Raw genomic sequence first — 20,192 nt, forward strand, 5'->3', positions numbered from 1 at the left:
AACAGCGGAATGAGACCAATCTGTGAATTAACAAAGCTAACAATTACACTCAAGTCCGCCATAGTAATCAGCCGTGAGTGCAGAGATTAGCTTTGGTCTGATGCTGGAAGGCTGAGTGCCTTCTTTTAAGATTTAAAGATTTGGAACATGATTTATTTATACGGGGAAACTGAAGGCTATTTTTTGTCAATGTAAGTTTCAGAGTAATCCCATTTGCAACAGCAGATTCTTTTTTGCTGTGACCTCTGGCCTCTCAGTGAGTGTGAGGAGCAGAGGCTGCATTGGCCTGGAGAGTGGAAAACAAGGCCCTGTCACCTCCCGACACACACACACACACACACACACAGCAGATAAGCACTGAAAGGACAAATGTTAGAGACAAGGAAGAAACTTTACAGCTGGTCATGTAAAAGCACACAGGCAAAAAAAAAAAAAAGTTAGATGTGTGAAAGATGGGGGTAGTAAGAGAGGAGCAGAAAGTAGCGCATGTCACTGATGTGATGAGAGAACACTTTGAGGATGAATGTCTTTTATCTGCGCCAAGCCGAGCTGACAACCGAGAACTTGAATAAGAAAGCACAGCGAGACGGCGGCAGCTCCAGTCTCATACAAAAACCATGAGAGCTGGGGCAAAAATCTCACCAGTCTGCGGCCCCATTTCTTCTGATAAATGCTTTATCACAGCAGCTCGGCGCCGCCGAACATAACAGCGAGTGGAAGCTTGCTTTGCCCTAAAATTACTTTTTTTTCTTGGTGCAGTTTATTTGTAACCACATAAAAAAAAAAAGACATTACGGGGTTAGAAAACATGAACAACAACTGCCAACGTCTCCCAAGGTTCCCCCGTTCAAAGACCCTGCAGGTTCCACCATGTGAAGTGCAGGATGGAAGCAGTGGGAAATGAGCGTTTTCCCTTCCATAACAACAGACATTACACAGATTAACAGCCTTTGTTGAAACATACTATTAGTACACAAGTTTCCGTCAAGGACCACCAGATGTTAGATGATAGGTTGTGCTGACTGAGGTGGGTGCTGGCCCGGAGCCACTGAGCAAGTAAGAACAGCTTCTCCCCCCCCCAACCTATAGTTCAGGATGTAGGTTAATCGCAGGTACCTTGACTGTAGTGACAATACAGGGTGGCAATTTAAAACTCCCACATTCAGAAGAGCCTCCAACAGTAACACACACAAATAGTGCTTCGCATCAAAGAAAATCATTGAAGGATCGAAGGTCAAATAGAATGTGCTGCAGTTCTTACATGTCATAAAATAAAATGAAGGCCATGTTGCAGACTGCTGAGAAAAGAGCTTCTCATTGTGTACAAAGGAGCCGCCAAGTCAATCTCATTAAACACAACTGCGGGTGTTTATTGGCTTAGCTCGTAGGTTGTGTTTTGAGCAGCAACTTCAGAGCCTTTATAAGCTGGTTCTGCAAGAGGCTGGTAACTTTCTTTCTTTCCTTTAAGGCGCGATTGAATTAGATATGAAATGCACCAAGTGGTGCGCGGGGAGGACAGGTTACCTTTCCTTGACTTGAACCTTTGTTATTTCTTCCTGGCATCACATCGGCGCCTCCGCTGCTGCTGCGGCGGCTGCTGCGGCTGTTGTTGCGGCTCCTCCGGGTGTCTGCTCTGCTGCAGCGCTCCGTGCGGCTCCTCGATCCAAAAATCACCCAACGGGTCAGCGCGTTTCCGAATCGCTGCCAAGCAGCTTTGACAAGAGAGCCCCTGGCACTGAGAGGCGAGCAGAGCTGTTAGACTTCGCTCCGAATGTGGGAGGCGTTCACGGACGCGGCTGGACGCTGGGACCGCAGCAGGTAGCGGGGTCCGCTCCCTGGCCGCTAAATGCGCAAAGTTGGGGGGAGGAAAGCGGCCGGGACAGGAGTCAGGAGTGCGGTGCCGTCAGTGCCAGAGGGTGCCCAGTGCCACGCAGCGCCGCAACATGGAGTGCTGACCTGCCTAGCGCTGCGTAAAGGTGGCGGAAGCTCTAAAACACCTGGCTTCCGCTACGGCCTTTCACAATAAAATGAACCTGCCCCCCCCTTCCTGTGAATTCACGAAGCGTGTTGAATTAACGCCGAAACCTCAATCATATGTGCCACATGTTGTTTTGCGTAATTGTTGAATATGCGGTCTAATTTTGTATTTTTTCTTGCTGATTTGTCACTGCTGGGTCCAACCATGTAAAACTATGCAGGGGGGGGGGGGGGGGGGGGGGGCACTGGGGATGGGGGTGGATTTAATAAATTATTTAGGATCTAGTTGAGAGCACCTACATCATTTATAATTATTAAAAAGAAACAAGGTCGATGTTAATCAAGGTTCACTTTTCCTCCCGTGCAGATCAGAGCATCTGACATCTGTAGATGACCGATGGTGAAGAGGGTTCCCAGTGTCAGACATTACCCTGACCCCCCCCCCCCCCCCCCCCACCCAGTCAATAATATTACAGGAACATCAGCCAGAATTACGACCAAGGGTGCTGTATAAGGTAAAAATCAAATATCCAGTGCTTTGCCAAACGGCCTTGAGTGAAATGGATGTTCTCTGAGGCACCGACGGAACGTATCATAATGAAATCAATACCTATTTACCGAAGGGGCCATTTAAAAGCAACTTGCAACATTTAAAGAGTGAAGTAACGTTTTATATCAATTAAATGCAGATTTTAATAACTGGTGGGGTTTTCCTCCTGCCAGTGCGTTGACAAAATGCATTTGGTTTAAGCGGTTTGACGGTGTTTAAAAGGAGACGGTTCTGTCCAGGAAAGAGATGCCAGCTTGACTGTAATGAAAGCTAATGCATCTTTCAGTTGACAGGCAAAACAAACACACAACAGGACAGATTTGTACAAGAAAAGGTTACCGCTTGACAAATGGGGCGAAGAAATACCTGAAGGAAGCCCTGGAAACCGGCTGTGCTGTGAGCTCAGAGCAGCGTGGACCTCATGACTGTGGTGGCGACGGATGGTTGGATCCCACAATCCTCCAGAAACACACTCTTCCTTCCTTGTTGTTCACCCACCGTCTGAATTCAAAGCCTAGAGAGAGTCGCGATTCAGCCGCCTCTCCCCAGAATGGACTGAGACGCCTAATCGGGATGCCTTACGCAAGACTGCGGAGAGATGGCAGGAGTTGTGAGGGGCCAGAGGAGTGTGAGTCAGTCGAGCCTGGCCCTGGATCTCCTGCTTATCTATTGGACCTCCTCTGACACCGACGGCTGCACGTGTCAGGCTGGAGGATCACAGTCGATCCTTGAACTGTGAACAAAGCAGAGTGGGTTTCCTCAGACATTGCTTACGCTCGTGTCTTAGTCGATAAAGTACTCTACTTACACATTTGCATCCTCTCTGTGGCCGTTCAGTGACATGTATGATATGAAACGTCCAAGAATACACGCGCACGCATGGATGAAGCTCACAGAAAAAGAGGTAGTTTGTGTTTGATAATTAAAGGTGTCCTACTGAAGAAATAGACTGCAGCTTCTCTCTTCTTTATCTCCCTTTTTTCTTGATAGCCAGCAGGTGTTTTGTTGTGGGGGGAAATATACACTCACCTCACATCTTCAGTCGGCGGCTGCACTGAAATATCACCCTGGCCTCCGGCTCATCCAACCACAATACACCTGACAGCAGATACAGGTGTTCCACTTGGCTGGAGCTTTGCTTTCTGCGAGATTATTTCACACCTGCAGTGATGATTCAGACAAATGCTCCACCATGCTGGGGAGGTGCCATCTGTTGTGATGCGGGAATCAATGTTACAGACATTAGGAATTCCTTTCAAACTCACTCTTGGGCCTCAAACCTCTGCAGGCCAACAGAAAAACTCCTGCAATTCACTGTCCAAATATCCGATGGACAAGATCGATTAACTGGGAACGTGGTCCTTGACGGCTCTGTTGAAGACCTTAAGGTTAATATATATGACATCACAGTAACAAATATACCATTATTACAGCCATTAATTACACCGGGATGCAGATACTGACCAGTTATTTGAGATCGATCAAAGCGGCACCAAACATCCAGTAATATATCTTCAAAAAGAGCCACTCTTCACCCACAGTTGATCACTTGCAGTAACGGGATCAATTGATCCTGAAGAGTCCGACTGAGGCCTAAACATCATGCCTTCAGAACGTCCACAGAGCTGCCGAGGAACTGGATCTTCTATTATAAGCTGTTCTCAGTTCCTGCGCTGTTTTTAGACTAAATGTCTGCTGTTGGTTGATACCTGCTTTGTTTTTATTAGTTTGACAATATCCCTGGCTTCTGGAGGAGCGCGGCGGTTGTGCGTCTCATTTTTTGAGGCAATAACGTAACCCCGCAGGGTATCAGGAGCAGCGCAGGTCTGAGCATGTGAAGGACGCAGCATGAAAGGGATCCACCCATGGGAGGACAAAAACATGAGAACAGAACACCCTGAAGAGGCAGAACACGATGACACACCTTTAAACAAACCTCCCGGGAGGCATCGACGCAGCACACGTCCCTACAAAGCTGATCCGCCGCTCCTGCAGGTGACAACCGTGTGCAGTAGTTTAGGAGGATCTGCATGCTAACGGTAGTGGTGATCACCAACATCTCCCTCTTCTACAGGGAGAACAACCTGCCAACATTGGCTGGATCACAGAAAAACCAAGGCAGCATCACTTATGAGTTTCTAGATGCACACACAGGAATATCAGGTGGCCCCCAAACACAAGGAGTCCAGCAGACAGTCAGAAAGAGGCACAGCGTGATGGTCATGTGACACAGTGAGCATGTGTGTTCAATTACTGCTCAAGCCTCCGGTGCTAACCTTTAACAAATCATCAGACTAATTAAGAAAAACCATGCAGCGTATAGTTGTGAAGGCAGGAAATAGGATGACTGTTAAATTACATAAGTATAGGTTGACAGAATATTACCTCCCTGGAATATTATTATTTAGCTATTTCTGTAGGTTACCAACTGAGTTTCATCACATTTCAAGGGATCAAAAGACAGAAACTCATTTCCCAAGAATGATAGATGTCCTTTTTTTAGTGACTACAGACTTAAAACAGGCAACTAAGCATCTTTATTGAATTGTGAGTAATAATTCTAGCCCTTAACACTGCTTCCAAATCTTAGAACAGTCTAAACTAACACTAACATACTTCTGCCAACAACAGACAGGTAGAAAAAAATGCAACCCTGCAAATAGTTTCTTCATCCCTCTCCCTAAATGAGGTATTTCCATTAACAGATTTTGTCCTGTTCTAATCCAATTGTCTCACAGTACACATGCTGCATCAGTATCTATTCATAGGAACAACATTAAAGATACACTAAGAGTATAAAGAAGCAGTCAGGGAAGGTGGTTACAGGAAGAAGGGTCTCTAACGATGTGCATCAGTGTCACACGAGCAAAATCGCTGATGCTTCTGCTTGAGATTCCCGTGATGTGACTCAGCTCTTCTACAATCTGCAATGCATTAAAATAAAGCTTACATCAACACAAAACGGTAAAGACTTGAAGTGTTGCAGAGTTACTGTGCATTAACAATGGCTCGGGGTAAGTTGCATGACCTTATGAACGCCTGCTTGTAATGTAAATGCGTTGCGGATGCATTTATTGGTGTTTTACCTGTTTCCATTTTTCCAACCAGTGAATGAATGAAGCCACAGCGATGACTCCAACACCAAGAAGCATGTAGTCTTCAGTCACAGCCACAAACTTCTCTCTGTTCAGAGTTGAGTTGGGTAATTTTCTTAAATTTGCTTTCTTTTTCAGCACCGCACACTCCAGTTCAGCCTCACGTTGACAGATGACAAAAAGAACTCTGATGTGCTTTGTGACAGCCGAATCTACAGACCAGCTAGTGAATATAGCAAAGCGTTTGTCAAGCAAGAAGAGGAATATCTCCCAAAGGAATCTGCAGAAATGACAACAGAGCTAAAGGACTATTTATAAAATAACAGTGCTGGTGCTCCCCAGTGTCTGAACGTGCTTCCCCTCAGCTACTTTAAAAGCTAACCAGGTTTTTGATGACAGGCTGTTTTCTACTGCCCCCAAGTGGTCAAAACCGGAACATAACCTGTTATTCTAAGTACTCTTTGTTATCAGGCGGTATAAAGATGTACCAATTAACAATTAATAGCCCTTTGTTGATGCGTAAAAACAACAATACCGACAGCTAACAGCTGTCTGGAGCGCCAACCCAGCTGCTCATCCACTCGGCCATGACAGCAACCACCTGTCCCGGAACAACAACGCCATACCTCTGTTCTTTGGATGGGCTGGCGCACTGAGTGGTAGACACTAACAAGGAGTCGAAGATGGCCTTTCTCTCCAGGCTGACAAACTGGAGGACGTGGTGGCACAGCTCATGGAGCCGCTCCACAGGGATGGACGGCTGATTGTTTCCTAGGAAAGTTTAGTCCCCTGAACACTATGTACCAGTTTGTCAAAGAGTGCACCAAACAATGTTTGGTAAAAGTAATTCAGGTCTCAATTCCAGTGTAAAAACACAGCAATTATGGGTAGAAGGCAAACTTTTCTTCATATTTGTGTATCTAAGTATCTTACCGAGCACCTCCAGAAGAACCTCCACATACGTCAGTGGGTTCGGGTCATTTATTCTGAACTCCAGCACTTTTAAAACCATCAGCTCTGATTCCAACAGTGCCTGCTTAGACACGCTGTGGCCCACTGAGTGCAGGAAGCGTACAGCAGTGTCATTGTCGATCCTCTGAAAAGACGTTTTTTTTAAATAATGAACACAGGGCTGCAATGGTTTAGCAGAACTTTGTCAAAGAAACTGCCTGCAGAACGTACCTGGGTGAGAAAAGAGAGTTTGCTTGAAAGCTGCACACAGGAGAAGATGAGGACGGGGAAGTTCTCCTTCAGCATGTCAAACATCCCACCCTCAGTTGCACCTTGAGGCGTCGGCTCAGTCAGCAGCTCTGAAAGGTGCTTCACAATGAATCTGTGGGAGATGTTTCACATCCAGCCACAGCTGAGCAAACATCACCAGTGGTGGGCCAAGAAAAGGCAGACGTGCCCCACTCACTTTTGCAGTATTTCAACGGCGTGGAATCCAGCCGCTGGGTCGAGCTTTAGCTCTTTGGTCATCAGGAAGATGTATTCTGAGTTAGAGGGGAAAGCGAAGGCAGGAAACCAAATCAAAGGTGTTTGTTTTGAACAGATTTATGCGTTCAGCAGAGAGGAATCTGTAAGGCAGTAAATAGAGACACAGTTATTCTGATAAACACCTCTCTGCTTCTTACTGACAGTCAGTTATTCCCTCTGAGCAACTCATGAGTTTTTAAATATAATATTTAAATATATGATGAATGACAGACATCTCACTTTTATATCCATTATCCCCCCATGAAACACACAATAGCTAATGGTATCCGCCATGTATTATTTTTGTGAATAAACGTCTATAAACATCTGGATGCTGACTGGAGGCCGTTCGCAGCTGCTTCCATCTGTCAGCAGAGGCGCTAACATCTGGAGGGATTCAGCCAAATTGGACATTTCTACTTAAGATTCAGCCTCAATCATAACAGCCCTAATTCCATGGTGTATTAATCCACATGCACTCCAGCTGGAATAATTAACACCGAATTTGATAATAAACCCCCACTGTTAAAGAAGAGAGGTTTTCCGGCTAGCTTACTGATACAACGTTTAAAAGATAGCAAAACAAAGTTACTTAGAAAAGGGTATTTTAAAAAATCATGTAATTTATGAAGCGCAAGATAGCGTTTGTTAGGAGTTTAAGGGTAAAGCGTTAGCTTTTTATGCGTTAGCCCTGTGGGCTAGGTGACGCACTTACCAGTGAGCCTCGCGTCTCGGAAGTTTTCGCTACAGTTCGATACATTTCTGAGTTTAAATTTGTTTATTTTGTTAAGATTAGTGAGGAAGTCAGAAAGCAGGTCGGCAGAAGCGTCTCGAAACTTCATGTTTCGACTTGATATGTAATGTGTATTTTTAATAATTTCATCGGGAATAATGTAAAATCTATCGAAATGTAGTTAGGTTGTTATAGAACCAGAGAGGTACTACTGTCAAGGGAACTTAAGTCGAAAAATTGCAGAATGTAATTTTTTGAAAGATTCCGTGTGGTTTTCCGAAAGATGGCGCCATGTGCACGGATTTATTCGAATTGAAAAACGCTCATCAGCGGCGCCCTCGGTAGGAACGTTTATGTTCTTTTATTCCTATCTGGGACTCTTTTGTAAGTTGCACCGTTCTTGGTGGCGCGCGTGACGCTCTGCGCAGATCTCACAGTGTATTGATGCACTTCCTTCCTCTGCTACGTGTATCCATATTGTTTGAAACTCTGCGGTAGCTATTGCGAAACGGACCTTCCTGTGTCACTGACAGCAGGCATGGCCGACAAGAAGCCGAAGGAAGGCAATGCTCCGTTTGCAACTAGGATAGACCCAACCAAAGAGGGTCTTTCTCAAGATCAGCTCCATTACATCCGCCAGGTAGAACTCGAACAATGGAAAAAGAAAACGCAGAAGTTGCGAACAAGAAATGTCGCAACAGGACTCGCCATCGGAGCACTCGTCCTGGGTATTTGTATCCTTGGCATGTATGCTAACATCAACGCAAGGTGAACTATGTAATTGTAGCCTAGCCTGCTACACTTACTTAACGCGCATATTATCGAATTAATAACAATTAGGCAATACGTTATCGTGTTAATCAATAGGGAATCGTTTAATACGCCGGCTAGATGGCATCTAAATTTCAAAAGGGAGTTAAAGTGTCTCATTGATGCTTATCCAACAAGTTAGTTGATATTGTTTTGTACCAACGTTTGCATAAATATGAGACAAGATCAGTATTGGCGACTAGTGCAGAGTAATTTTATATCATATCAGTTTTGTATAGGTGTAATGAGATTATTTAAAGTGTATCAAGACTTTGGTTAAAAAGACAAAAGACCTTTACCTCTTAGGATGTTTCAGTGAATGGGAATATAGGCATGTCACCAATGACGGACAAATCTGCTTTTACTCACCTGCTGATTTGCCGTTTGCGTCGCTTCCACGTGATGTAATTATATCCCTTCTTTACCAAACCTTGGCCTTGACCTTTTGCTCACCTGCCAGACGGCTACACATTTTATTCTGTGTCCCAGGAGCGAATCATGGATGAGATGGACGAGGAGGCCAAGCGTGCCAGAACACAAGGACCAAAGACTGGTGCCAACTGAGCTGCATTTCCTGACCATTGTTGGACTGTGTGTTGGTCTAGTACCCGACTAAGAAGGCACTAATGTGGATTATGTTGATTTATATTCCAACAGAGATTGAAGTTGGAGACATCATGTGACTTCTTCTTGGCTTTTATTGTAATGCGAGTTCTTCTGCTGACTGATACTAGACTTGGTTTGGATGTTTGTCTGTTTGTCTGTGGAAAGGACTAAATCACTGGCCTCCAAATAAGTGCACGTGCTACCCTGAAGGCCTCAACTGAATTTTCAGTCCTTAAGTGGTCTGAACTGAATGAGGATCTCAGTTAATAATGGTGATCTCAGCTAGTCATGTTAAATCTGCAGTGGCCTTTAACAACAGACAGAGTTAGCCAGTGGTAACATATTTGTGTTGGTTAAAATAAGGATTTGTAAAAATATATATATATTGTATTTCATTGGGGGGAAAAAATTACAAGAAACAACTAATGCAAGAAAGTGATTGTTGATGAAACAGTAAAGATTTCACAACTGGTATTTACCATCGTATTTATTTTGTCAAAATCTGATACACTGAGTCGGACCTTGCTATCAAATCTCGAGAATAAAAAATAAGACATTATAAGGGAAAGGCACAGATTCAGCATGGCAGAACAGCAGCAGCTTCAGAAAGCAATACGATGACTTATTTACATTCAAATGTTTGAAATGTGAATATATTATGACATTAGACAGAAGTCTTCTAGGGGCTCCACTGCCAGGACTATTCAGTGTGTGTTGGGAAGATTTCATAAGGCATTTTCTCAGCTTCACATTCACAGTTTGGACTGTTTTCTCCATCTCTCACAACGTTTTGGCTTTATAAGTGGGAGGGCAGAACAAATCTGAGGTGAAATACTGCAAAGATGAACTTGGGCAACATTCTCAACCTCCCTGGAGGACAAACGACAGGAAATATATTTCACTCACAAATGTGTTAAAGTAGATGTGACTAAAGTGCACGATGCGTTTGCTCAAAGGAACAAGCGCCGAAGAAAGCAAGATTTAAGGTCTAGTTTACTCCTGACTTGTAAACCTGATCTATAGATACACTCTACTATATACACACATGTACAGTCAACAGGAAAACCAGTAGTCTAAGTCCTAGGTGCATACAAAGAAATCATTTCTAATGTTACATCAGTCATGTTGAATGAAAGTCTGAACAATATAAACATTTTCCAAGCTAAATAACTGATTCTCCCTCAATTTGACGGTACTTGCTGAAACTCAACCATCATATGTAATGGTGTATATATATATATCTGCATTTGACTTCTGTACAGTGTGGGGGGTGGGGGAATCCTTTGGCTTGATCTAATAAAGTAAAAGTTGAGTCGAGGAACATCAACCATCTCAACACTTCCCGTGACTAAAGTAACCCAAGATGTAACAGAAACCTCGTCATCATACGCGTTTGAATGAATCAAACTATAGAATGAATCTAGATTGTTCTCGTCAGCCGCTGGAAGGCAGTGATCAAAGTAAATTCCCTGTGCAGTCAGCTGGTGCTGAGACATCATTTAACAACAGCTTGAGTTCCCAGATGGATTCTTTATGAGGAAAAGAACCGTCCATCAAGCTGTCACACGCCGAGTCACATTGTTAATACGTTAAAAATGGCAGCGAATCACACCAGCAGGAAAACGGCAGCGACCTGGTTCAGAGTCTGTAGCCTAAAAAACGTCACATTTGGTACCATCATTGGAAGGAATGAAATGTTTCCATTCACGTGTCTTCTCTTGGACAAAAGCATGAACCCGATTGTTCGATATTTCTTGTGCTTATTTACATCTATATGTGAACGCTCGTGTGTAAATTCTGTTATTTTTTTGACAACAGCTCTCTGGGAAGGTTGAGGTAAGTGACCACTGGTAGAAAGGAAGAAGCGGTTTTGCTGATCAGGTGCGTTGGGAGGGCACGTTGGCGTGATCCTCCCGTGTGGGGGGGGGGGGCCTGACCGCAGCAGCCTTGCTTCAGATGAGGTAGTCCTGATAAACAGCCTGCTTGGCTGGAGGTTTTCTCACTAGGAAAATGGAGGGAAATGTGTCATTTCTGTAGGTTTTATAAGTAGGTTTTGCTAATTTGACATTATCTCACCATTCTGATATCGCTGGAAAAGGTGACGCCTTTGCTTGGTTTATCCTGGGAGCCGCTGCTGCTGCCACCTAAAGAGTTTCTCCTGATGATACCTGGAAGGACGGAAATGACCACCATGTTCATTTCGAGTGAAATGAGGCGGTGATTATGTTTGAGGGATATTCTCTCTCACCCTGGAGCGGAAGGATGTCCAAGCGCTGCAGGCTGTTCCTGCGAGAGGAGGGGAAGCCGCCACCCTTTGACAGGCGACGCTGCCGTCTGGACAGCACGGCGGCGGGAGAGACGATACCCGCCGGAGGGACCTTCCCCATCTTCTCGTACAACTCCTCGATCTCTCTCTTCTGGGCAGCCTGCAGGGTCTGGACCTCCGTCAGATGTCTGTACGCAGAGATCATTAAAAAGTGAATATCGTGCAGTAGCCTGGCTCTTAAGGGTCATTCTATCCATGGACAGATTCATGGCCGGAACCCAGGTTCGATGTCAGCAGGCCTGAGTGTGTGCTGGACTTACTTCTCTCTGAGCTCCTGAAGCTCCTCCAGTATTTCCTCGCCATCGCTGTCGGATTCATCGCTGCTCAGGTACGGAGTGCTGCGACTGTAGGTCATCATCCATAAATGGTGAAGGGCGTTGCTGTACTGGGGGCTGCCGGCCGCTCCATCCCACAGTCGACCCTCCAGCTCAGCGGCCGTCACAGAGAGCCCACTGTCTGCCGACGTCCCCAGCAAACTCAGGCTGTAGGCCCTCCTGCGATTTCTCTTCCTCAGCCTCTGTCGGTCCCCCACTTCCTCCTCCTCCTCCTCTTCCTCTTCCACCTCCTCCTCCTCATCTTCCTCCTCTTCCACTCGGGCCTGTTCCTGCTCTGGGCTGCTAGCCCATCCAGACTGTGGGTCGACCTCCTGGAGGTGTCCGGCAGGCCCTCTGTGGGGGTGTGGATGAGGAGGGGACATGGTGAGGGAGGTGGCCAGGCTGGTCTCGGACTCGACCTGCTCCTCTGTGCTGCTCTCTGATGGGGTGCCACTGCTCTCTGCAGCCGCTGCGGACACGACAGGGGCAGGAGGCGCCAGGATGTCCATGCTGGGCGTCACCTGGAATCTCCCAACAGTGACTGGTGCAGGCTGGACTCCTGTCAAGCCAAAGAGAAAATATTCGCCAATCCCTTTCAAATCAAAAGCGTCGGTATCGGAAAAATCCCTGAAATGTGCGATGAAGATAAACTAAGGACTCGTACATCCTCCATCCATGATCACAAGTGGGACAAGATTGACTTATGAGTGGCAACAACAGTGATTGATCTGTGATCTGATCAGATCACAAATCATTAGAACAAAGGTTAGCCTTTCCTAACTGCCAAACATTGATTAAAATCTAATCAGCATGTCACTTTAGATTAGATGGCAGAAGCATGTTAGTGCTACAAAGGGTCTTCTTAATGACCCACATTAATTCACTCAAAACAGGCCTCGGGAGGAACCTTTAAAATACGGAGATTTACATAGAAAATTATACTCAGAAGGACCTGGATGGCTGAATGATTGTGCAGAGATTTATCTCGCGTTCAGAATTGTGTATGTTGACTGAGAAAGTACATTTTCCAATGTTGTTATGCAGCTTTTTAGTACATCGTCTTTATTTTCTTTGAGTTGAGCTTCTTTAGATGTGTCTGCAACTCATGATCAAATTTATGGTTAAAATGCAATCTCATATCAGCTCGTCTTCAACAATTAATTAGGTCAAAACATGTATATAAATTTCAGTGGAATTTCCAATCATATATGTAAAAACGTGACAGTTCTTTATCTACAGAACGATTTCAAATCATGCAGTTTCCCAATCTGGCCACTAGGGGTCTCCCTTACACCAAACGCAGCAAAATATGACGTCTGGGTCTGAGTAAACTAAAACAGAGGGTCTCTGTTGAATGTGGACATCCAGTAGAGTGTAAATACTGACAGGTGTGTGTGTGTGTGTGTGTGTGTGTGTGTGTGTGTGTGTGTGTGTGTGTGTGTGTGTGTGTGTGTGTGTGTGTGTGTGTTGGGGGCAGCATTAGGAGGAGGCCCTAATGAGCACAGCTACCCGCCGATTGGTCTTCAGCAGTGGGAAGGACCAGCATCACTCCTACGCTCGTGTTTGTTGCAAATGGAACATTATATCCAGACCTGTGGTTACGCAATGACTCCCAGGGTAATAAGTGATGATGTGACCAAAAATATGGCAGATAGGAGGTGGGTGTGGGGGGCTGAAAACAACCCCAATCCAAAAATGGCTGTGAAATAAACATCGGTTTCTGACTTCACAAAACACCAGAGAAAACGTGTAATATTTGGCTGTAGGTGGATATATAAGGGTAAGTGTGCGTGTGTTTGGGCTGCAAACATAAACCTCGTAAAATATCCCATTTTCCGGCTCTGCCCGACGTTCGACTAATTTGGTGTTTAAGACCCATGATGGAGGAACAACTGATTCAGAGAAGGCAAAAAAAACACATACAGAATTTCTTACCAGATTCCTTACAAGGTGTTTTTGGTTTGGGGGAACTGGTGGTCATCTCAGCTCCACTGGGGAGGAGCTGACTGGCAAAGGGTGACAACTAAAAAGGAAGTAAACAAGCGGACATGAGTTATAAAACACAAAGGTCAAAGAAAAGCAGTTTGATACTTGATGCTTTTTTAATAATCAGACTTTCAGTTTGTATGAGTGTGATGGATCGTCATCTACCAACATTTGCTCCAATGATTCCATATCATCACACATTTGATTGATTTTGATGACTGAATGTGACTCACGGTGCTTTTTGTGCTCTCTGGAGAAAGATCTGATAAAGAGTTTGGGCTGGAAACATCTGATCTGAGTTCAGTCTGGGTTTGGACCTGCGCTGTATGTGGGGGCGCATATCCATGGAGATGGTCCTCCTGGGTGAGTCTGGGGGAATTGGAAAATCCCGCCTGCTGCTCCTGGGGAACCAGGGGAGGGGTGGAAGCCATTGAGGGGGGTGAGACAGGATGCTGCCAGTTGAGGTTACTGGACTGGGGCAAAGTTTCCATCTGAGGCTCAGGCCTGTGGTAGACATTGTTCTGTGCTGGGATGCCTACTGAGGGGTAAGAGAACTCTCCTGGTGGGCTCTGGTAATGAGGTGGGTAGACGGAGGGGTAACCAGTCTGTGGGGGAATGGGACCAGACATCTGTGGGTGAAAGCCTGGATAGGTGACCATCCCCTGGGTGGGCAGGCCAGTGGGAGGGATGAAAGACTGGGCCATGCTCATGGCCATGGAGATCACGTTTGCTAAAGAAAAAAGGGGCTGCGTGTGGGGGGGCCACATGTTGGGATGCTGAGTCACAGGTGGGGACAGGGTGATACTGTCGTTGCTACCTGGATGCGGGGCCTCATTGAGGGAATTGGGCGAACCGGGGGCAGGGGAGTGAACGGAAGGGAAGGTGGGGTTACTGGCTACACGTGTGAGCGGTGGGTGGTGGGCCGGCTTGGGGGAGCCTGGAGAGCCGGGGTACGGGAATGGGAAGTTACTGTAAGGCAAGTGGTAATGCTGGTGGTGCGGCAGGGCAGGTGCAGGATGGTAGTGGTGGTGATGATGGAGAGGAGAACCTAAAGGATAACATCATATAACATTGATTAAAAACATCTTAAAAGTTCAAATTCTCTGCACAAACACAACAGATGAAACATTGTCTTTAAATCAAAACGGCTCTTTTGGAGTCCCTGTGCTGTGCCTGCTCTGCCCCTTTTACACATCTTATATTAAAGTAAATGTGGCTTAATGATGTTAGTGGATTATTTGGGTCCACGATCCATTAAAAATACCATATCAGCAGGTCAAAAAGATTAAAGACGTGCTTATTATCAGAAAAGGTTTAACCAAGACTAAAACAGTAAATTGCTAATCCAGATAATACGAGATGAAGGAATTATAGGTTTACATTCACTGAAAGGTTTGGTTGAGCCAATGTTCCTCTCTCCCCTGACTTTTATTTAGTTTTTCTTGCTAGAACTTGCAACACAGGAAGCTTAAACCTTTCCTCTACTAAATCAGGCTTTCCACAATGAACAAGGGCCCACTTTTGCTTTCAGCACCATCTGATTATAATTGCATTTGTAAGCGGGAGCAGTTGCGCCCGGGGTTGATTGAAGCTCTCATATATGACATTTTGGATTAGTTTAGTTCCTTACGGGAGCAATTCAGGGCACAAAATATTGATTACACATGTACCTAAACAATGGCGCTACAGTTAAAAAGCACACGTCCTGTTGCTGATGATGCAGACCAGCCTCTACATTTTTTTTTTCCACACGTGGAAACGTGTGTTAGGCAACGTTCTGAGATGGTGGCGAGTGGCCAAGAAATCATTGCATAAGCAAGCATGCGGAGGGCATCCAGCAGAGTGAGGGGACGTGGGACAGGAGGATGTTCAGATGGCTGCTGAGGCTAAAACAGGCCTCTCATGCAGGATGTGGGTTCTTTAAGTAACTTCAAATGCCCCCGTGGAGAGGGAGGGATCGGTAGTGGTGGGGGTGGGGGTGGATCTGGGCGGTTTTCTTGGAAATTCTGCAGTTTGTGCTGGCAAACAGATGTGGCCGACTATCGCAGCAGTTGAGTAAAAGCTCGCTCTCTACAGTGACAGTATTCACAGCTCACCAAAACCCAAACTCCCTTCGAGTGAGGTAATTACCCAAGAGGCCCTGCTGCAAGGCAGACACAGACGAGGGCTTTGAGGTGTGGGGATGGCGATGGCGCCATGCGAGCGTCTGAACAATACTAAGAGCCGGCCCTGAGTGCACGTAGAGACATTAATGAGGTAGTGAAACTTCCCTTGGATGCATTCTTTGCCAAATGAGTGAAACTATTCCTCAGTGTTCTGAAACAGTAAACAATGCGAGGCCTCTTCGTGGCCACAGCGAGAGGCCGAAGGGCCATTTACCTGGGCTGTTGTGGAAAGACTGTGAGCGTATTAAAGGTCGCTCAGGTGAAGTAATGTCTGCACCGAAGATGTCGCCACTGGGGCCACCCAGCCCAGCTCTTGGGTTAGCCACGCTAAAGTCTAAGACAAGACACACACACGCGCGCATATGCGCAGGTCAGTCACGTACTGCTCATGCAGGGTAAACATGCAAGTTCATGCTGTGAGAGCAGAGGGCACGCTGGTAAGACATTCATTCGAGACATTTCATCATCTTCAGCATCGCCACTTAGGATATCGTGTCTTACCAGGTAGAGATGAGGAGGAGCTGGTGCGAGGGCGGTTGTGGCTGTGCAGATTAGGCTGTAAGGAACAATGTGCAGGCACACGTTAGGACTCAGAGCAGGATTCTAGACAAGCAACCTTAATCACTGCAGTACAGTTGTATCAGTATTAGAGCTTCAGTCAATTTAACACGGATATGCTCATTAGACAAGGATGGACCGGCTTTGATACCAGGCGACACAGAAGCGTGAGCTCAGGAGCGTCTACTGTCTGCCAGACGAGCACAGCGTGCATAAACTGAAGAATAAAGTTAAACCAACACAGCTGTGGAGAATTTATTATTAACCTGAAACAGTCTGTTTCCATAGTAAATCCTTTGTTATTTGCCAGCTAATATTGCTGTTGTTGCATCTTTGTGAATTTCATGAAGTCATTTAACTCCGTAATCTGCATAATTTCCTGCCGTCCTCCGATTCCCTCAGAGATGCATGTTTATTGTTGGTGTTGTTGTTGGTAGTATTTGTAATATTTGATGTCGTTGTCGCATTATTGGTAAGTCTATTGTGTCTCTACTTGCATTGGTTTGACATACTGGTTGAACGGTGTTCAGCAGTGGTTGACGGGGGTGGCGCTACACCTCAGGAGGCAGAAATAATTTGTTTACAGTGTTTGGGGGTAATTATGTAGCCAGGGGTTCAAACTGTGGAGAAGCTCTGTCTCGCATTCCCCATGGTTTATGTTTTTTTTTCTCTTTTCTTTGACTAAGGAACAAAAACAGATGTTCATTTTGTTGTAAGGGAACATTGGAGAACATCATATGCAGTGCAGGGTGGCATCGCTTCCAATAACAGTCTCTATTTTCCAGGAAGGTTTCGCTGATGGTCACGTAGGTAAATATCTGGAGTAAGTAAACGTGCTCTGTGTTTCCATATATCACAGCAATTTATTGCATTGAGCGGTTTTAGTTTGATGATATTAAGCTCTAAATGAAAGTGTTGTCTCAGGTGGCTCATGAGACAATTAACCTTCAGCGCGAGTCTCAGGCGACATGATGGACAATGGTGAAAGTGTGAGTTCACAGCTTTCTGTTAACGGCAGATTTATGGGTCCTGATAAACGCAGCTCGGCTCTAAATCCAGCCTGATTTATGAGGTTCAGACAGCACGTTTGAACACTGCTGCTCGTTTCACAGTTACTTCCTTAATTCTCAGCTATGGGCACTGCGGTGTTGGACGACCGACCTGTGACGAAGACAGTGAATTAGCCCCACTGTGGAAAGCGGGCTGTGTGAGGCGGTGCACGCTGGCGTGGCCTGGCTGCCCTTTGGCCATCAGAGACTCTGCACGCTTGATGATGTCCCCCATACGGTGGATGAAGCCCTCTTTCTCCGACGGCAGGATGAACTCATTGTGCACCTTGAAAGAAAAGCAACAAGTCTAAATCTCCTTAAACAGGAAAACTTTGGATTTTCCATCTGATACACGGTGAAGATTGAGAAGAAAAATACACAGCGCAGAGAACACGGCAAGAATTCTGTTCCGTATCCAAATGAGTTCCAATTACAACTACCAACACACTTAAATCATCAGCTAATGCATTTCGCAGCGCTGCGCTTAACTGCAGTTGTGGGGTGAGGTGACTGTTTCCCTGTTCAGTCCATTTAAAAATGCTGGGCTGGACCAGGTTGGCCGTTGTGATGCCAGGCACCCCGCCGGTGCCAAGACTCAGTAAACAAAAGGACCTCTGTGTTTTAGCCCTAAGTTACGTCCAGCAAACGTGAAGTGCTTCTGCTTCATCATGTACAGCTTTTCTACGCTAAATAACAACAACACAAGGGGGTTGGTGGTGATTACCTGCGTCACAGTAGGTTAGCTAATCTATGAAAGCCTGATAAAGGACTGTAAATCATCTGTGCGTGCAGGAGAGATGGAGGATTATCTCACAGTTTATCAACTGTAATCATCCAGTCATCTAGATCCTGTCAACTTTAAATGTCCACAATTATTAACCCTTTGCCTCTTGTGGCTGCAGGACCAAAATAGCAATAACGACAATCCTGTATTACAAACTTAAATTATAGCATAGAGATGTTGCCGGTCATGTTGTTTAAGGTTTATCTCAAATATGTCAATAAGGTCAAACTTTATTAGGGGACATAGACACTAACGCATGTAAGAGAAGCAGTTTTATATGAACCATTATTCACTTTAAATGTAAAAAGCTGCATTACAGTAGGAAAGAATAAGATGAGAAGGGAGACGGCAATTATAGGATGCTGACGGCCGTCTCACCATGACAGTGGCGATGTCTTCGGGATTGTCTCCGTCCAGGTCGAACTTGAACGTCACCATCTTGTCGTTGTGCGTCTGCAGCTGGCACTCCACCACCCGGTCCACTTTATCAGAGAGCTGCAGAGAAACGGGATCAACAGTCACCACAGGCTTCTGTTTGTTCTCCAAACCACCCAGCAAAGCTGAACACAAACGGAACAATATGTTTCTGTGTGTGGGCAAACACATGAAAACGTCTTTGGGTCCCCTGTAAAGCACATGGTGTGTACTCTGTGTTAGATGTACCGGTACTCGTCGCGCTGCTGTTTTCCTTGGATTTATCTTTCATGTCTGCAAATTTAAAACACTCATTTAAAGAAAGTCAAGTGTTCTGATTAGAAACTGAGGCCTCCTGAAAAGGACAAACGCACCTCACATTGCTAATCAGACCTTACTGACTAATCAAGCTAAACTTCAGAGGGATCGTACCCCTGTGATGCGCAGCCTTGATCGCGCCCTCCTTCTGAACATCTTCCCAGCAGTTTTCCTGGCGGCCGTTTTCTCGCTCTTCTCCGATAGGCCCTCGTAGCCATCACTCAAACCCGAGGTCACGTCAGAGGCGTAACTGCAAGGACACATGGTTGTTTTTAGAAAAAAATGACCCCCAGAGTCATCTCTCATTTCATCACCTACAACATAAAGATACATAAAAGTAAATCAAGCATCCTTCATGGCCTTTGCTGTTAGCCCGCTAACGCGTCTAATAAAGCACTAATGTGCTCTCTGGGCTATAAATAACATTAAACCCAACGTGCTCACAGTCTTTAAGAAGCTGCTGTTCCTTCTAGGCTTTTGTATTTATACAATAAAAGAGTTTTTGATATGTTGGGTTATTTAAAACTCCTGTGTGAGCTAATTGCGCCTCATGGATCTTTTTGGATTACTGCACCCAGAGACTGCTTCCATCTACATTCTGCAAACATTAACAGGCCTTCTGTTTGGCACCATCTGCCCGTCTCTTTAAAAGAAAACTCCTCAACTCAGGAGTTACTGTAGCTGCAAGAAAACCAAGCTTTCACCAAATACATACTGATAAAATTAAATATTAGTCTTCAAAAAGGTTTGTGATTAAACATCTGCTCGTTAGTAATGAGAAAGAGCTGAGGGTGTGAATGTAGCCCATCACTGGTGGTGCCTTAATAGTCACCTTCTAAAATAGTAAGACTTTGGGATCCTGAGTGAAATGGCCACATTGTTTTAGGTGGTGTTTAGGTAAGGGTTTTATATGCTGCTCTCTCCTCAACATCCCACAAACATGGTAAACAGGGCCTTAGTTACAGCAGAGCGTGCAACCTGTGAGAGGCCACTGCAATAAAAACACAGACCCCTGAAAGCCCCGAGCTCGG

The 20,192-nt window shown here is 45.4% G+C and overlaps 4 protein-coding genes across 10 annotated transcripts in view; 1 reads left to right on the forward strand and 3 right to left on the reverse strand.

Moving 5' to 3' along the window:
* Positions 1 to 1,978, reverse strand: part of tanc2b (tetratricopeptide repeat, ankyrin repeat and coiled-coil containing 2b) — a 98,594-nt gene extending 96,616 nt beyond the window's left edge. For all 4 annotated transcript variants that reach the window (XM_029848828.1, XM_029848837.1, XM_029848829.1 and 1 more), the window contains exon 1: positions 1,525 to 1,978. The gene's annotated coding sequence lies outside the window, so the exon portion shown is untranslated. The remainder of the gene's footprint in view (positions 1 to 1,524) is intronic.
* A 3,056-nt stretch (positions 1,979 to 5,034) lies between these two features.
* cntd1 (cyclin N-terminal domain containing 1) lies at positions 5,035 to 8,167 on the reverse strand. The gene is made up of 7 exons (XM_011618085.2): positions 7,814 to 8,167; positions 7,040 to 7,115; positions 6,805 to 6,955; positions 6,556 to 6,718; positions 6,249 to 6,393; positions 5,614 to 5,710; positions 5,035 to 5,451 (listed from the first exon to the last, which is right to left on the reverse strand). The coding sequence occupies exons 1-7, from the start codon at positions 7,938 to 7,940 to the stop codon at positions 5,335 to 5,337; spliced, it is 876 nt and encodes a 291-aa protein (XP_011616387.1). The 5' UTR covers positions 7,941 to 8,167; the 3' UTR covers positions 5,035 to 5,334.
* A 130-nt stretch (positions 8,168 to 8,297) lies between these two features.
* Positions 8,298 to 9,721, forward strand: coa3a (cytochrome C oxidase assembly factor 3a). The gene is made up of 2 exons (XM_003961003.3): positions 8,298 to 8,565; positions 9,102 to 9,721. Exons 1-2 carry the CDS (start codon positions 8,370 to 8,372, stop codon positions 9,203 to 9,205), a joined length of 300 nt encoding a protein of 99 aa, XP_003961052.1. The 5' UTR covers positions 8,298 to 8,369; the 3' UTR covers positions 9,206 to 9,721.
* The window catches only part of wnk4a (WNK lysine deficient protein kinase 4a), a 30,268-nt gene continuing 19,792 nt past the window's right edge, over positions 9,717 to 20,192 (reverse strand). For 3 of the 4 annotated variants that reach the window (XM_011616884.2, XM_029850413.1, XM_029850410.1), the window contains exons 11-21: positions 19,276 to 19,411; positions 18,808 to 18,924; positions 17,758 to 17,931; positions 16,540 to 16,594; positions 16,253 to 16,372; positions 14,107 to 14,921; positions 13,823 to 13,910; positions 11,834 to 12,446; positions 11,496 to 11,701; positions 11,324 to 11,415; positions 9,717 to 11,249 (exon numbers count right to left, since the gene is read on the reverse strand). In XM_011616884.2, coding sequence (XP_011615186.2) covers positions 11,247 to 11,249; positions 11,324 to 11,415; positions 11,496 to 11,701; positions 11,834 to 12,446; positions 13,823 to 13,910; positions 14,107 to 14,921; positions 16,253 to 16,372; positions 16,540 to 16,594; positions 17,758 to 17,931; positions 18,808 to 18,924; positions 19,276 to 19,411 — 2,419 coding nt within the window. In that variant the 3' untranslated portion in view covers positions 9,717 to 11,246. The remainder of the gene's footprint in view (positions 11,250 to 11,323; positions 11,416 to 11,495; positions 11,702 to 11,833; positions 12,447 to 13,822; positions 13,911 to 14,106; positions 14,922 to 16,252; positions 16,373 to 16,539; positions 16,595 to 17,757; positions 17,932 to 18,807; positions 18,925 to 19,275; positions 19,412 to 20,192) is intronic. The other variant, XM_011617375.2, reaches the window with a different exon arrangement.

This window comes from Takifugu rubripes, chromosome 1, assembly GCF_901000725.2.
Source record: "Takifugu rubripes chromosome 1, fTakRub1.2, whole genome shotgun sequence".
In the NCBI taxonomy this organism is placed as follows: Eukaryota; Metazoa; Chordata; class Actinopteri; order Tetraodontiformes; family Tetraodontidae; genus Takifugu; species Takifugu rubripes.

Coding starts and splice junctions, on each gene's coding strand:
- coa3a (XM_003961003.3), top strand. CDS start 8,370: ATGGCCGACAAGAAGCCGAAGGAAGGCAATGCTCCGTTTGCAACTAGG. Junction 8,566..9,101: donor AGCACTCGTCCTGGGTATTT/GTATCCTTGGCA, acceptor CTCACCTGCCAG/ACGGCTACACATTTTATTCT.
- cntd1 (XM_011618085.2), bottom strand. CDS start 7,940: ATGAAGTTTCGAGACGCTTCTGCCGACCTGCTTTCTGACTTCCTCACT. Junction 6,719..6,804: donor AACTCTCTTTTCTCACCCAG/GTACGTTCTGCA, acceptor ACGTCTTTTCAG/AGGATCGACAATGACACTGC. Junction 5,711..6,248: donor AGCCCATCCAAAGAACAGAG/GTATGGCGTTGT, acceptor AACTCTGAACAG/AGAGAAGTTTGTGGCTGTGA.